This window comes from Salvelinus sp. IW2-2015, linkage group LG14 (genome assembly GCF_002910315.2).
Source record: "Salvelinus sp. IW2-2015 linkage group LG14, ASM291031v2, whole genome shotgun sequence".
Taxonomy (NCBI): Eukaryota; Metazoa; Chordata; class Actinopteri; order Salmoniformes; family Salmonidae; genus Salvelinus; species Salvelinus sp. IW2-2015.
The window spans coordinates 51,925,775-51,943,657 of NC_036854.1; the positions used below are offsets into that span (position 1 = coordinate 51,925,775).

Below are 17,883 nucleotides of genomic sequence, written 5' to 3' on the forward strand. Positions count from 1 at the left end.
TAAACTATGGTGTTAAATGCTGAGCTGTAATCGATGAACAGCCTTCTTGCATAGGTATTCCTCTTGTCCAGATGGGTTAGGGCAGTGTGATTGCGTCGTCTGTGGACCTATTGGGGCGGTAAGCAAAATGGAGTGGGTCTAGGGTATCAGGTAGGGTGGAGGGGATATGATCCTTGACTAGTCTCTCAAAGCACTTCATCATGACAGAAGTGAGTTCTATGAGGCGATAGTCGTTTATCTCAGTTACCTTAGCTTTCTTGGGAACAGGAACAATGGTGGCTCTCTTGAAGCATGTGGGAACAGCAGACTGGGATAGGGATTGATTGAATATGTCCATAAACACACCAGCCAGCTGGTCTGCGCATGCTCTGAGGACGCGGCTAGGGATGCCATCTGGTTCGGCAGCCCTGCGAGGGTTAACACATTTAAATGTTTTACTCACGTTTGCTGCGGCCCGCAGGTTTTGGTAGCGGGCTGTGTCAGTGGCACTTTATTGTGGAACATCAGTGGCACGTCAAAGCGAGCAAAGAAGCAAAGAACCAATAGTAGGCCACTACTATTAGATTTACCAGATGATAAACTATTCAATACAGACAGAGAATATGAGCACTACTACAATTCTAACAGGTTGAACATCCTCCACCCACTGGAGGGCAACTACTATCGCCAACAGTTCAACTGAGTGACAGTTCATCTGTTAGTCTTCTACATATCTGCACATCAAATTCAGGAATGTAAATGCCTGCTCCTGTGTGCCCACTATCTGGGTCCTTAGATCCATCTGTGAAAAGAAGTAAAAAACATAAAAACTTTTACATTGTTTACATTGGCACAAATAAAATGGTTTTCTCTATAAGCAAATATGTTAATGTATTAACAATGATTTGAATTGTGGCCAATGTAATGGGCGGAGTTAAAGGCCAGCAACACTCCACACACATTATTCAGAGCCCCATGAAATTACACCATATTTAGATTCTACAGACCCTACTGAGTACTTCCCACCCCACTTTTACATTGGCACACAATCGTTTTTTCTCTATAAGCCAAGATGTAATGCATACAGTGGCGATTGTAGCATGTAAATATTGGTGCGGCAAAAAAAAGAAAAATGGGGGATGCATGCCAGCAAAGCCACTACACAACACTAAACAATACATTAATTGCACTATAACAGTGACAAAAGGTGCCCACAAACTGTTAGGGCCTACATAAAGCTGTCCCAACAACAGAGTCCCATCAGCAGTCCCAACACCTTACCACTGCTACACCTGGCTATCAGTGGAGCCTTGCCTGGCATCGAAGCAGTTCATTCAGCATTATTTACTGCCTTAAAAAAAAAAAAATGATGATATGGCTGACTTACTTAAACAAATGTGGTTTCTACTGACAATTTAGATGTACAAACTATGGCATAAGGGGACAACAAGCGGATAAGAGGCAATCCGGATTTTCGATTAAGACAACAATGAGCGAGCTAGGACGGACGTAGTCACTATAACTATTTGTTCAGCACTTTTGAAATGTACAGTGACAGAATTCAGAACATGGGCCGTTCTTACAGTGCTCTCCCTGTACACCAAGTCAGAACCGTAGGATAAATAAAGGGGTTATATAAGCAGACAATGAAAGCTCTTTCAATATTCAATGATTACATTTCTCAAAAACAGGTTATAGGCTACATATGCACCACCAAGTCAGAACAGTAGCTGAAAATAGACCAAATTATAACAGTGAAGCACAAGGGCTACTAACAGCTTACTACACAACATACACTTAGTATTACTTTCTTAGCTACAGTATACATATCTCCCTGGCATATTACATAATTTATGCAATAGCATATAAGACATTTTTGGACTCACCTTGTTGGAGTGTGCTCACTTGAACAGAAAGGTGGCGCGGCGGTCCTTGAGCAAATTTTATCATCCATTTTGTAATCAAAGTCTGCCATTCTCTGGATTTATGGTGCTTTCAAGACAACTGGGAACTCAAAAAGAAAAAAATGGAATCATGATGACCTCAGTGATCTTCAGGTTGTAGCTCTAGAAAGAGGCTTGAGTTATGGATTTACAATTCCGAGTTGGATGAAAGTGCAAATGTATTTTCCCAGTTGTAGCTCGTTTTTCCCCGAGTTCCCAGTTCCGAGTTTACAATTGTTTTTAGCGCAGGAAAAATCATGCGTCATTGACAGCGTGGCCAATGTTGAATGTTTATAATTTTAAACTAGGAAAAGAGACCCTTAATCTTGTCTAATGGCCGATGAGCACAGATACGTTTGATCTATAGTTTCTCATTATTATTTCTCTTCATATGATAAGGATTAAAAAGGATTTGCAAATAGATTGTTGACTTGATTCGTGATGATGACTGCTAGCTAAGATTTTGAAAGTATGATGTTGACATGATCAGTCCAATCAAAGCTACTGTAGATATAAAGTGATTTGATGTCATTTTATCTGTGGCCAATGACCTGGAGCTTTCTTGGACGGGCACTTCTAATGTAACTCTATGGCAGCATCCAAGGGGCTTGAATTTTCAAGCTCTACCCTTAGACTTGGCAGTGACGTAGTGTCCCCATGAGTGACAGAACAGTGAGCCAATCACGCCGCTACTCTCTGTATTTTCTGCTGGCTTGCCCGACCACAGAAAGAACTGAGCTAGGCTGAAACACCTGCATTTTGGAGCTGCCTTACTCAAGAAAACAAAAAAGAGACCACGTTTGTATGCGGCTTTATTAAGTCAATTATATATATTTTTTACATCGTTTGCAAACTGATATGTGACATATATTAATGCCAAAATAAAATGCAAAGCAGGCAAGCCCCCCCCCCCCCCCACAAAAAAATGAAATAATTTATTTGTTAAAAATGTTTTGCTAAATGACAGGTCCCACTGAATGCATATACAGGGATTTGCTTCGGGGGCATTTATTTGACTTTGGAACATGTTTTAAAAACCCAAATGTAATGCAAATGTAACTTAAATATGAACAAAAATGAATCACTGTTAATGTTTAGACAATTCTTTTTATTACATCATGAATAAATACAGGTTATTGACACTTTTCTACTGTTACCTGGGGGGACTTTTATTTCGATAATTTCCTAAATTACATGAACCGGAAATACTTTATTTTATGTCGCTGAGGAAACGTTGGTCTTGCGCTATCATATACGTCCTATGCACACAGCACCACGGCGTTTATCAACTGGTGGCTATATAGCATTTTTGCAAGTGGGACACCTGTGTAAAATATGTTTTGGAAGCGTTAAACGTAAGTAGACTTGTCTCGAGTGTACGTCAAGCATGGATATATATATATACTTAGTATATGCGGTAACTGTGTCTTGACTGCCAGGAATACAATCTGAAACCTGAGCTGTCAGAACTCTGAACTCTGTTTTGTCTTGAAGCGCATGGTGTTTGTAACAAACTGTTACATTAGCATGCTAGATTAGCTGTGCTAACTTGTTACAAGGAAGGGAACATGCTAACCTAGCACTTTCAGTTCAATTACATTACACGTCATTGGACGAAGCAGTCTTCTGTAGGGCGGTGTTTTGTTAACGAGCCGCCAACGGTCGGTCTGAACATTAACACGCATCGCTTGCGGTACGGGTTTGGAATCATAAGGACTGCGCGAGAAATCATTAACAAAAAGTGAAATTGATACCTCTTTTATACGGTTAGGGTTCCCACACGGCCATAAGTCGATGTTATAGCGCTTGTTTACGGAAAACAGACTACCTGTGCTAATTGTGTAAAGACAGACGTCACAAACGTGTGTCCACTGAAAATGTTGTCGGCCCAGGACCTCCACATCTGTCTTCTTCCCCTGTGGGATCTCTGAGACCAGCCACCTGGACAGCTGATGAAACTGTGGGTTTGGACAACAAAATAATTTCTGCACAAACTGTTAGAAACTGTCTCAGGGAAACTGACTTCAGTGGACATATGCTCACCTTCGATGGTCACTGGCACTCTGGAGATGTGTGCGCTTCGTTGATGAATCCCGTGTTTCAACTGCACCGGGTAGATGGCGTTGTATGGGTGAGCGGTTTGCTGATGTCAACGTTGTGAACAGATTTCCACATGGTGGGGTTACGGTATGGGCAGGCATAAGTTACGACAACCAACACAATTGCATTTTATCAATGGCAATTATTATTATATATATATTTTTAACCTTTTTCTCCCCAATTTCGTGGTATCCAATTGGTAGTTAGTCTTGTGTCATCGCTGCAACTCCCGTACGGACCCGGGAGAGGCGAAGGTCGAGAGCTGTGCATCCCCTGAAACACAACCCAACCAAGCCGCACTGCTTCTTGACACAATGCCCACTTAACCCGGAAGCCAGCCGAACCAATGTGTCGGAGGAAAAACACTGTAAAAACACTGCGACTGTGTCAGCGTGCACGATGGGACAAGGATATCCTTAGTGGCCAAACGCTCCCTTAACGCGGACGACGCTGGGCCAATTGTGCGCCGCACGATCCTGTTGCCCATTGTCGTGCCATTCATGCGCTGCCATCACTTCATGTTTCAGAATGCTAATGTACTGCCACAAGTCGCAAGCATCAGTACAGCTAAATGTCCTAGTTCTTCAATGGCCTGCATTCTCACCAGATGTCACCCATTGAGCATGTTTTGAGATGCTCTTGATCGAAATGTATGACAGCGTGTTCCAGTTCCCACCAATATCCAGCAACTTCGCACAGCCATTGAAGAGGAATGGGACAACATTCCACAGGCAACAATCAACAGCATGATCAACTCTATTGGAAGGAGATGTGTGCATGAGGCAAATGGTCAGCTACTGACTGGTTTTCTGACCCACACCTCTACCTTTTTATTATGTTATCTGTGACCAACAAATGCATATCTGTATTCTCGGTCATGTGAAATCCATAGATTAGGGCCTCTATTTATTTCGATTGATTTCCTTATATGAACTGTAACTCTGTAAAATCTTTGAAATTGTTGCGTTTATATTTTTGTTCAATGTAGAACCCAGGGCCGGTCCTGGCCATTCTGCCGCCCTAGGGGAGACACATTGTTGCCCTTACTAGAATAGTCCCAGTAAGGACAATTACGTTGAAAAGACGTCCTAAAATACCAATTTTTCCGTATGTTCAATTTGGGTTCTGAATGAAAGTTGAAAAGATGTCATTTATAGACATCTACGTTTAAGGAAAATCAAGGCTGGTCCATACAGGACAAAATCTGAACCAAACATAGACGTCTATGATTGATTCAGACCAAAAACCAACGTCCGTGGACGTGGAAATCAAGGCCGGTCCAGATTGTACCAAAAAAGACTCACGGGCAGAGCAACAAAAAAAAACATCTAAAAGGCGCCAGCGTCGGTCTGTGCTTACTGGGGTATAGCCTACAGTGTCGTCTGAAATTGAATTTTAGGTATGCCTACCATTTGTGACCCAACGTCTCGATTCGATCTTATGTAGCAAAATTTGTAATGTTTAAAAAAAAATGTTTTTACATTGGACTCAGAGCTACAAAATGGTATATCATACACTGCAGTTGGGGAGAAATGGGGAAAATAATTCTGCTTTGAAAGTTGATAAACTTGTAACCCCACTTGGCCTTTGGAATGTTTTGGTAAAGCTACTGGAGAGCTCTTCTTTGCCTACACCTATTCAGCATCGTTCACACCCTCTTAAGCCTTAGCCCCAACCATCTCTAAGGTAACCAACCAAAGACTAAAAGTGGTGAAAGTAGTAGCCTACAATAAGGCAGAACTCCATGTAAAAAATACACTATCTAGTCCTTGGCCTAGATGATCCGACATTGAAAGTGCTTACACAGACACTTGTCTAAATTGATGGGTCATGTGAAGGAAATGCTATAACCACCCTCCCAGCCATATCTAGCTGTGGATGGGTCACTATTGTCTAGACATGTTCATGAAATACAAAAGATGGCTGTAATAACCCCCAGACACACCTGGCTAACTTCATGGGTCATGTAATCATTTTCTTGTGGAGTCTTTTGTTTAGACAGGTAGCTAGCTAGCTAAACAATTTACCATAATCCCACCCATAGCTACAGTACAAAATGATTGGCATACAGTAGCTAGCCACCATCCATGAAATGCTGGAGTATGAATCTGCATGTAGCTAAAGCTAACCAACTAGGTTTGATGTTAGCTAGCTAACATTAGGCTATAACTAACAATGCAGATGGCTTTCTGAGATACGAATAATATTACTACACAGATCATACACGTAATGTTAGCTGGCAAGCTAACGTTCGCTATCTAGCTAACAGTATGCTTTATCTTGCAATGAAGATGACTTTCTGACTAAATTAGAAACTTAATATATAAATGTAGGCAGACTCTTACCCATATATGGATGAACGCTTCACGGTAGCATGTCTTTTCCGTTTGGTTTGTAGCTAGCTACAGCTTGTTTGGCCCGTTGTCAAGTCACTCCGGGCAACCGTGTGCAGGAAGTAATGTTAGTCCAACAACTTTTTTTCCACTGATCTCTGAAACAGCTACCCAACTTTATCAAGAGGAGTTATCCATTGCTTATTTGCAATGTGTTTACACAGCAGGAGATGCAGAAGTATATTTTTAGCTATGAACAGCTTATTAAAAAAAATTGGCACATACAAGCATGAAACCAGTTATGGGATGAAACTCCTGGACAGCAGTTGAGTAGCCTGATTTGTCCATTTTACTTTGAACTGTCCTGTTTTTAGGATGTTGTTAACATATCACCACATTTTTTTGTTGTTGTTGATTGGGCAACATTTAGGTCAGGCTATTTGATCGTAGAAACCTAATGCAATAAGTTTACTTCTCATTACATTGTCATACATTTTATCTCCAGCCTGTAGGCTACAGAAAAGGGCACATACTCTTTCTACCATATGCTATATCTGCTACATGATTTATGTTAGATTTAGTTTTTTGGCAGAATATTGGTGGAGTGCTGCAGAGATGGTCTCTCCAACAGCACCATGGTGAGCCACGCTGGGAATTGACAAGATAAATATTTGGCGTCCTTGCCTTTGATAAAGTGAGCACTGCTTATCCCAGGGCGGTATCAGCGCCCACCTAAAAAGGCCAAATACCACTGGTGGGGAGAAATGTCATTGTTTTTGGGAAGAATTATGTGTCGTTTTATGTGTTGTTGGAGGTACATCTTGGTCAGTTTAACTCAGAAAATGACACCCTAATGAGCAGCCCGGCCCTGGTAGAATTGTACCGCAATTGAAAACCGATTCATGTTTAGATGGAGTATTTGGCTGTCTTGGCTTCGAGCCAATTCGCCCTTTAAACAGAACATGTAAGGTCCTTGGACTAAGGAGTAACGTTACCCTTCTTTAGTCCAATATTGGGCTCACCTGGCCCTCAAACTATACTGGATTATTCCTTCTCCCTACAGTTCTCAGCCATTAGCTTTGCCCACGACTGCCTCATGTGAGCTACAATCCCGACGCTGTGTTTAAACGTCAATCATCGCTTGTTATGGCTTTTGAAACATGGCACTTTCTTTAATCAGCGAGAAAGAATCCTTCAAATAAAAGATACTTACTGTTGCAGTTTTGCACAGATTCATATAGCTATGGGTGGCTCCAGCTGACAAAACTACAATTCCCAAGTTATGCTTACATACAGGTGCTCGGAACATGCTGATAACTAATTAGCACAGGTGATCGCCTCTTGTTTTCCGTAAACAAGCGCTGTAACATGGAGATATGGCCATGAGGGAACACTAACCCGATCATACCCAAGCTGTAATCGCTGCCAAAGGGGCTCCAACAAAGTACTGAGTAAAGGGTCTGAATAGTTATGTAAATGAGATTTCAGTTTTAAAAAAACTACATTTGCAAACATTTCTAAACTTGTTTTTGCTTTGTCAATTATGGGGTATTGTGTGTAGACTGATGGAAAATAACAATTTCATCCATCTTAGAATAACGCTGTAACATAATGAAATGTGGAAAAAGTTGAGGGGACTGAAATAATTTCCGAATCAACTGTAAATGTACTGTTAATCCCAGTCATTTGGTTACATACATTTCTGTTAATGTATGTATTAGTCATTTTACAATTGAACATTTTTCAAACTAAGAAAATGAAGAAATGGACAGAACTGGTAAAAAATAATTGAATAAACCAAAGCTTTATCACAAGTGTTATGCAGTTTGAGCTCTCCAAACAATGTACGTTTCCACGATGAGAATGAGAAGAGAACATGTATGTAATATATTCAATGAATTAACAGAAATGACTAAACAAACTGTAGGAAAGGCTCTCATTTTCTTATACTTTTTAGGGAACTGTCCCTTTAATTGTGGGCACCTCTGAGCGCACCTCCAACCCGTTACCTAACTGCTTTGATCAACGCGGGTGTATTTACATAAACTAGCATTGCTTTCAATTGTGTTTGGTTTTACAAAAGCAGTATTTTTAAACAGACTACAAAGTGTAAATAGGATCATTTTGGTAAAGTCAGTCTCGCCTAAAATGTAGTTTGGAACATCCGTGCGTCACAACAGGTAAATGAAGGTTGGGGTTTGATTTGAAGATGTCCATATGCCCACTACATGGGGTGAACAGCTGCGGTGATTGCTCTCTATCCAATAGCATAGACAGCGAGACAGACCTGCCCAGCAGCTCCGACCTTGTTTACATAAGACAACACGTTGCGCATTTTTTTAACTTGATAAATACTCCACCAAACACCTTAGTTAGATCTAAAACATCCTCAGCAAAAACGTAAACTAGAGAAATCTGTAATTATCTTAGACGAATTCCTGTGATTTTGAGGAAGTGAAAGTGTCTCATGGGGGACAAACCTCATTAACCAAACGCAGAATCGGTCAGGAAACACACGTCCAAGACTGAAATCTCGTGTTTCTAATCAGCATCAGAAAAACACGTGTGCCAATCGGACTGTTTTTGTTCAGCCCAATACAATTGAAAGCAACGCTAGTGTATGTAAATACACCGGCGTTGCTAAAAGTAGCTACCCGTTAAGTACCTGAGTACCTTTGAACTAAAAGACAGTTACAAACCATCCATGCTCTTAACTCTCCAGAATTTCTCCCTTTTATTGTCTTAATCCAATATCCAATATCCCACGTGAGTAACCTGCAGTATTGTTTACATTTTCCTTTAATTTGTGTCATTCCGTGTGCATTTAAAGACACACTGTTGTGATTTGCGTTAGAATGTATGGATAGTAATTTTGGATATGTATCGAAATGATCTTATTTTACATTTATGATTAATCTATTTTGTAAATGCATTTGGGAATTATGGGTTAAGAATTATGTAATGGAAATAATGGGTTTGATTATAATTAGGGTTTGGCTACTGGCTCTGAGATTGTTGAAATATGAATGACAAGGAATATTGGTATTATGCTTAAGATATACAATATGAAGATGCAAATGTTTTTTTTTTTAAATGCACACACATGGAATTGTTTGGGGGGAACAAATGGGAGCTAAACCAGATCCTTAAGTGTCTCTCCTATCCTTGTCCTCTTACCGGGACACCTACACCTTGTATCACCTTCTTCCTCACCCAGTGCATTCTAAAATAGGCTACCTGCCGTAACACTAACATTCTAAAATGACTGGGGAAATGCGGGTATTAACGGTAACTTTAATACTGAGTAGGCCAATATATTTAACTGCGAATGTATAAACATTGTCAAAGGGCACACGATTGACACATTAGCTGCTTTCCATCCAATTGGTGACAGATTTTCATGTGAATATTATAAAATCTGCAAAATCTGCACATTTTCCAATCAGTGGTGTTTGTTGAGAATAAAAATCAGTGCGGGATGGTTTTGTCTCAAACTGTTGCGTTAAAAAAGCAAATGTGCCTACTGTTGTCTTGGCATGTACACTATAGCCAACAATCCGGAGATACAATGCGGGTAGGCTAGTCTACGTGATGAGATTATGGGTAAAGGGGAATATTTGTCAAATGGCAGTCAAGCATCGATTATGTCACCAGAATAAAACCCTCGATAGTTATTGGAAAGGAACATCAAACTGATCACTATGCACTTCCGCCACCCTGTGAAGTTCATCACTTTTTTCATCTGTAGCCTAATAAACTGCATGGTTTCCCGAGTCGTAGTGGGGGGACAATCGGCGTCCACTTTAATTCGATATGATCAATATTTGCTCATAAAGGCGTTTCCACTGCCATTTCTCACATAATGAATTTAACCAACACAGATCGCACCATATCGAACAAATTCTGTCTGCATTTATACAATTGTACTGAAACGTCCCGTTTCCATCACAGCTTTTGTAAATTGTATTTTTTAGATACGGTATGACTTTACTCGCATACACTGGTAGATCGAAACGTGGTTATTGAATCAATGAATGCGCGAATTGGCGGGAGTCGGTGCGCATTCGTGGGGAGAGCCGTGCCAAGTGAGTCTCTGCCATACATCTCAGTACCCGGAAGGAAGAGGCGACGCATGAGTGAGGAATTTGTTTGACTTCACGAGTGTCGAATTTGGTCAACAAAAAATGTAATTGCTACTGTGAGGCTTATTTTATCGAAAATAAGTTTGGTAATGGTTAGGTTGTTACAAATGCACTGATTTATAAGTGGACGCACGTGGCATTTTGGCAACGTTGAAAACATCTAATTTATATCGGGAGTTGTGCATGTTGTCATAGAGAGGACTAATCATGGGTATAGCCCGTTTTAACATGGACAGTGCCATTGACTGCTTCCACCATCTTAAAGTAGCCAACAGGGTGGGGATGCCTATGAGTTAGGAGCAATCGGCCAATGAAGAAGGAAAATGTACTACTTTAAAATGCAGATTGCCTCATTGGCGCTTCCCATTCTGTCAGGTGCTATAATGGTACAGATGCAAAGATGGCCTGTTGTTCAAACACGCATCTGCCTTCACATTGGCTAGAATGGTCCCACCTGATCTCGCCGCCTTCCATCTTCGAGGACATGTATTTCCATTGTTAGACCGGTCAATCAAGTATCTTGTTAATATAATAGTCTTTGTCAATTACTAACAAGTACAGTTCACTACAACAAAGCATTTTTGATGTTGTCTCATTTGCCACCATTAGGGGGCATCCAAAGACCGTAAAAGTAATATCTGAGGTGTTGAAAAAAATCCCTAATTTCAACATAGAGATGAGATGCTATGATGTAATGTGAAAAGGACACTGTCCTACATTTCTTAAAAGTGAAGCAAAAAAGAAATAGTCCTCCAGCTGAGGTTTCCTATATGACCGTGTATAAATGTGTAATCATGGCCGTCATTATTTTAATAGTGAACTGAGTTTGAGCGAAAGGAATTATTTATTCTGTCTGAGTGGCCTCTTGAGGTATAGCAATGCAGCATAGAGCATGTTTACAATCTCACATTACTGTTCTCCCGGAAAAGCCTTTTGAAATCTCTTTGGCTTCTCACCATTATCATGATTATAATTTGATCTATGTTCCATAATGTTTTCTCCTGTGAACATACTTTAACCTACCTCCTTGAGGAATCGTGTGTCTTCTAGAGTTGAACATTAGAACACTACTTACATTATGGCTTGCCTGAGGCCAGACCATGACAGAAGAGGTTATTTTCATAAATATCTTATCATGAAGTTTACGGTGGGATCCCTGCCTGTATAACGTGACGCGCAAAAACATGCACTTCCTACAATGGCTTTATCCACTCTTTTCTCTCCAGTCAGAACTCCTATGAGGACGATAAAGGAGATATCCAATGTGGATTGACTGAAGTCCCATCTTTGGAAGACCTCTTAGAGGAAGAACTGCCAGGAACAGAAGGATGAAAAGTAAAAGGAGAAGGAAGAATGTTGCTGTGACAGAGGCCATGGGAGGGGAGGAGGACCCAAAAGAAGAGGCCCACCAGGGGCCTAGCACCTTAGCTGATGCGAGGGAGGAATATGGTCCAGCTGTGGAGGATCTGGAAGTTAGGTTTGTCAAAGTCCCGCTTTGTATTACCTCACAGCTGACCGCAGATCTGTGTCGATGTCACATAATAGAGCCAAAATGGGTCTCTCTTATTTAATTGTTAGTAATTACATTATTGTTAACTATCTTCCACTTAGTGAGGAGGAAGACCTGTATCGAGGAGCTGAAGAACTCCCCCAAGGGCCAGTCAAACATGCAGGACCGGACGCACTGTTTGAAGTCACACGTCAGTCACTTTCAGATCATTTCATTTTTCCCAGAATTGTTTTCCAGAAGTGTCTCCTTAAAGGGGCAATCTGCAGTTGTCAGATCAATTGTTTTACTTATAAATGAATGATATGATCCCATAGCTTTTGAATAATGTTACGATCACACCCCATCAGAACCCAGAAAATATAAACTTGTTTTATTTCAATGTTAGTAAACATTGTAAATGTAAAACAAAAAATGTATATCCTCAACATGGTTAAAATGATATCATTGATGATCAGTCCTTGCATCCATAGTGCTCTCTATGAATTTGATTGTGGTTACATTTCTCCAGGTAACCTTGACAATTTGTTTAAAACGAGTGGCCTCCTGGATCTTTAATTTAAAGCACTTGCTCCCTTCGGTCTCAACGTAGAGTTTGACTTGAAGCCATTCATGTGATTGTGATTTTGCTATTGATTGTAAATCATGTTTGTAGGCCTATGTAGCCTAATTTGTATCTATGATCGTATGTTATCCATTCATGTTTTTATATATATCTATATATGCCACAGCTGCCATGATTACATATACCTGTGTGTCCTTCCAAACTATATAAACTAGTAACCCGTAATGTTTGTCATTATACCCTGATGAAGATTGCTTGGCTGTCTAAATGTCGGTTGTACAATTATTGCATCTGAGCTCCTATTATTTTTCATACATTTCTCCAGACCCATCCGTCAGCTTTTTACCAAAAAAGAGGTGGTGTGCCCTCTTATTGTTTCAGCTGTGGATTGGCACTTTAAATGGTACACCCCAAAATATTTTAGAAACAATTCTAGTTTGCACCTTCTCACTTTCTTCTCCATATCTCAGTTCCAAAGGTTGAGGACCGATGCAGTCTGGAGCCAATGGTGGATATTACGTCCTACAGTGAGAGAGAGTGGAAGGGAAACACTGCCAAAAGTACCCTTATTAGAAAGGTCAGTTGATTTGACAGTTATTATGATCTTATATTTCCAAATAAAAATTTCGGGCATTCTTCTAAATCGTTCATGATTCACCTAGATCCCTCTTCCTGTCTGGTCCCAGGGTTACACTAAGCTGTCTCAGAGGTTTGAGAGCCTGAGACGGGTGAGAGGCGATAACTACTGTGCCCTCCGAGCCACTCTGTTCCAGGTGCTCTCCACCAGCACTCAGCCGCCTGTCTGGCTGCAGGTCGAACACATCTCCACGGTACACCATGCTTGCGTAACTGATGCTGACTACACTGTGACACTTTTAAATAAGTCACTAGCCCTCATACTGTCTGTACATTCAGTGGAAGTGCAAGTATACAGTTGAGTGGACATTAGCTGATGGTCTGTGTGGCTTGCCTTTAGTTTATTGTATTAATCTTGGGTCATATTCATTAGTGCACACCGTAGCAAAAGATTTTGCAACATAACTAAAATTAGCACATTTTGGGGTTTTAGGTTTTCCTTCCCTGTGTCTGTTTTCTTCTGTTTGGTGCATAATGAATATGACCCTGTTTCTTCTCCACAGTGGGCGGAGGAGCTGGAGGCACGTGAGGGGCTGATTGGCCAGTGGATGTTCCCCTCGGAGTGCAGACAGGGGGGTGGGAGCGAAGACGCCGTCCAACAGCTCAAACGCTACATGGAACTCCTCCAGAACAGGGTACCGCCCATGTCTTCCTTCCACAGCCATACAGCTGAAGTCAGAAGTTTACATACACTTAGGTTGAAGTAATTATAAAACTCATTTTTCAACCACTCCACAAATGTCTTGTTAACAAACTATAGTTTTGGCAAGTCGGTTAGGACATCTACTTCGTGCATGACACAAGTAATTTTTCCAACAATTGTTTACAGACAGATTATTTCACTTATAATTCACTGTATCACAATTACAGTGGGTCAGAAGTCTACATACACTAAGTTGACTGTGCCTTTAAACAGCTTAGAAAATTCCAGAAAATTATGTAATGGCTTTAGAAGCTTCTGATAGGCTAATTGACATCATTTGAGTCAATTGGAGGTGTACCTGTGGATGTATTTCAAGGCCTACCTTCAAACTCAGTGCCTCTTTGTTTGACATCATGGGAAAATCAAAAGAAATCAGCCAAGACCTCAGGGGGGGGAAATGTAGACCTCCACAAGTCTGGTTCATTCTTGGGAGCATTTTCCAAACACCTAAAAGTACCACGTTCATCTGTACAAACAATAGTATGCAAGTATAAACACCATGGGACCAAAGTATCTTTATCCACAGTAAAACGAGTCCTATATCGACATAACCTGAAAGGCCGCTCAGCAAGGAAGAAGCCACTGCTCCAAAACCGCCATAAAAGAGCCAGACTACGGTTTGCAACTGCACATGGGGACAAAGATTGTACTTTTTGGAGAAATGCCCTCTGGTCTGATGAAACAAAAATAGAACTGTTTGGCTATAATGACCATCGTTATGTTCGGAGGAAAAAGTGGGAGGCTTGCAAGTCGAAGAACACCATCCTAACGGTGAAGCACGGGGGTGGCAGCATCATGTTGTGGGGGTGCTTTGCTGTAGGAGGGACTCGTGCACTTCACAAAATAGAAGGCATCATGAGGAAAGGAAAATTATGTGGATATTTTGAAGCAGCATCTCAAGACATCAGTCAGGAAGTTAAAGCTTGGTCGCAAATGGGTATTCCAAATGGACAATGACCCCAAGCATACTTCCAAAGTTGTGGCAAAATGGCTTAAGGACAACAAAGTCAAGGTATTGGAGTGGCCATCACAAAGCCCTGACCTCAATACTATAGAAAATGTGTAGGCAGAACTGAAAAAGTGTGTGTGAGCAAGGAGGCCTACAAACCTGACTCAGTTACACCATCTCTGTCAGGAGGAATGGGCCAAAATTCCCCCAACTTATTGTGGGAAGCTTGTGGAAAGGCTACCTGAAACGTTTGACCCAAGTTAAACAATTTATAGCCAATGTTACCAAATACTAATTGAGTATATGTAAACTTCTGACCTACTAAGAATGTGTTGAAAGAAATAAAAGCTGAAATAAATCATTCTCTACTATTATTCTGACATTTCACATTCTTAAAATAAATTGGTGATCCTAACTGTCCTAAAACAGGGAATATTTACTAGGATTAAATGTCAGGAATTGTGAAAAACTGAGTTTAAATGTATTTGGCTAAGGTGTATGTAAACTTCTGACTTCAACTGTATGTACTGTGCTCTCTAGTTTAAACACTCAAACACTGATGTCCTTTTTACTGTCAATGGAGATGTTGCTGATTCCCAATCCTTATGGTTGTAATTATGGCCATATAGAAGAGGGTTTTAATGGCAGTTTCAGGATAGTTTGGTATACTGCAACAACTGTACCCTTCCTCGTGGATTGCTGTGTCTTATTGAACCAGTCTGATTGGAAACAGGAGACAGGATAGATGGACCCTCAGTCTTCAGGAAACCGTTTAATACATATGTGTGACGTAGACTTGAGACCTCTGCCAAAAGTTACAGGCTGCCATCTAACAGCCTCTTCCAGTTCTTGAAGAATTCTGTTCATTACACTCTACACTTCAAAGACTCCTGTCGTTAAATGGTTGGTAGCTGTACCCTAGCATCGCTAACTAAGGGGAAAATGGTGCACACTTTCACCTGTGTATTATGGTGAAAACTGACAGTGAAGTCATGAATTGCAGTTGCGGAAAGAGCAAAATTTGAATATTCAATATGGTTTACACTAAATGATGACAGTAAGTGCGTGTGTGAATTGCAGTCAAGAAACGGGCAATAATTCAATATACATGCTGTGTATTATTTCCAGCCATGGTAATGTTGACACTGTGGCATGTCTGTGTGTTGTGCCCAGTGGCAGGCGGCTGTGGGCTGCTCCAGCATGGAGGAGAGACGGTGGTTGTGTGAGAGTGTGTTCCAGGGAGGGGAGGAGGAGCTGGGGCTGCTGGAGGCCCTGAAGCTCCTCATGCTGGTACGGGCGTCGGAGTTCCATACCACCATGCAAGAGGGCGGGGACGTGCCTGTCTTTTGCTGGCTGCTCTATGCACGCGACTCTTCCGACTGCCCACGCACATTCCTCTTCAACCACCTGAGTCGAGTGGGTTTCAGCGGGGGTCTAGAGCAGGTGAGCACTGAAGTTGTCCCGAGATGCTGATTTTTGGGTCAGTTTAGCATTTTCCCCACTACTAGTTAGGATTGGGAAAGATATAATCCTGGATCTTTTACCTAGGGGAAACTTCACCCCAGAGCTGTGGCCGTACGACTATAGAATACACATTCATGGTTCCCTGTTCAATTAAATGGTGGTAAATCACAAACCGGAGGATACAGTAGGATGGGAGTGCAGCTTTCCCACAAACCAAAGCCTAACATGCATACAGTTGCACCGCACCATCTGTTCTGTTGGCACTTAACAGCTGTCCAGTCTAAGCCTCCGGGTCTGTCTGAATTGTTCAGTGACCTTCTTGGGAAGGTCTTAAGCCAGAGCACAACATTTTTAATTTTGGTTTGAAGGTTATTATCATCAATGACAGTGAGGTGTCTCGGGGAAGAATGTATTACACAACCGTACTTTTTAGAGGTTTCTACTGATTAAAGCTCATTTTCAAAGTGGAAACTGAACAACGTAAACACTCCCATTTTTTAAATCTTAATGCCCAGTTTTTAAATACAGTGTGTAATAATTATGTTTTAAAGCATCAACTCTGTATCTCGTTGGTTCCTTCAGGTGGAGATGTTTCTGCTGGGATATGCCTTGCAGTGCACCATCCAGGTCTACAGGCTGTACATGACAGACACCGAGGAGTTTGTCACCTATTATCCTGATGACCATAAAGAAGACTGGCCCTGTGTGTGTCTGGTCACAGAGGATGACCGCCACTACAACGTCCCAGTGGGCCAGCACAATGAACTCCAAGTCCCAGAGTACGTCCCTCCAGACTGTTTGGGATCTAAGTCCCAGAAGACCTCACGGCAGGCTGATTGCCACTGAAGAAAAAGCTCATGGCATGCACACAGGGCCATAATGTCAGAAGGCTCCTCAGGTTGACTGGAAGAAGACTCCTGCTTATTGACAGTTTACACTTAGTTAAAAATAGCTTTTGGAGTATGACTAGGGCAGAACGACAGATTTTTACCTTGTCAGCACAGGGATTCGATCTAGCAACCTTTCGGTTACTGGCCCAACGCTCTAACCACTAGACTACCTGCCGCCCCAATGTGGCTTGCTTGCGTTGAATCCCGTTCCCACAACTGATGAATAAATATATCCGATCACAGGCTTTGCACAATACCATCACGATGCATTTTAATATCAGGTGTAAATGCTGTCTGTCAGATGTCCACTTGCATGAGAGATGGACACTTAACCATCCTGCAAAAGGTGACCAGAGCAAACTACAGTAAGCAGAGGTTGAAACCTCACAGCACGTCATTTAAAATAGAACAGATGACTACTACTTCATGTTAAGGGTTTAACTTTAACATTGTTTGACAATGAAACCATTTTGATACCCGTATTTGCTATGTGACATTTTTTTAAAATGTAAAACATGATATACACTTGCATTTTGAGACAATCGTAAGGTTAGCACGAGCAATAACGTATTTGAAGATGGGCTTAAACTAGAATACAGTCGAGAGGAGATTGTTTGATCATTTGTCCCTGTGTCAAAGGCATGCCTGGTGTCTGCTTTTGCCATTATGCTC

At 41.3% G+C, this 17,883-nt stretch overlaps 1 protein-coding gene across 4 annotated transcripts; it reads left to right on the forward strand.

The window, feature by feature from the left end:
• Positions 1-3,135: 3,135 nt before the first annotated feature.
• LOC111973295 (ubiquitin thioesterase otulin) lies at positions 3,136-17,710 on the forward strand. Of its 4 annotated transcripts, none has more exons than XM_024000611.2 (8): positions 3,136-3,277; positions 11,724-11,974; positions 12,109-12,197; positions 13,040-13,146; positions 13,232-13,399; positions 13,709-13,840; positions 16,031-16,300; positions 16,904-17,710. In XM_024000611.2, exons 2-8 carry the CDS (start codon positions 11,826-11,828, stop codon positions 17,165-17,167), a joined length of 1,179 nt encoding a protein of 392 aa, XP_023856379.1. In that variant the 5' UTR covers positions 3,136-3,277; positions 11,724-11,825; the 3' UTR covers positions 17,168-17,710. The 4 variants fall into 4 exon arrangements, with proteins under 4 accessions (XP_023856379.1, XP_023856383.1, XP_023856381.1 ...); XM_024000615.2 differs by having other exon boundaries at positions 3,137-3,277; positions 13,256-13,399; XM_024000613.2 differs by lacking the exon at positions 3,136-3,277 and adding an exon at positions 3,874-4,053.
• The last annotated feature ends 173 nt before the right edge of the window (positions 17,711-17,883 follow it).

What these genes read in the sequence shown, in the direction of transcription:
- LOC111973295 (XM_024000611.2), top strand. Translation starts at nt 11,826, where the DNA reads ATGAAAAGTAAAAGGAGAAGGAAGAATGTTGCTGTGACAGAGGCCATG. An exon ending in AAAGTACCCTTATTAGAAAG is followed by an intron (nt 13,147 to 13,231) that starts GTCAGTTGATTT and finishes TGATTCACCTAG; the next exon opens with ATCCCTCTTCCTGTCTGGTC. An exon ending in AGGTCGAACACATCTCCACG is followed by an intron (nt 13,400 to 13,708) that starts GTACACCATGCT and finishes TCTTCTCCACAG; the next exon opens with TGGGCGGAGGAGCTGGAGGC.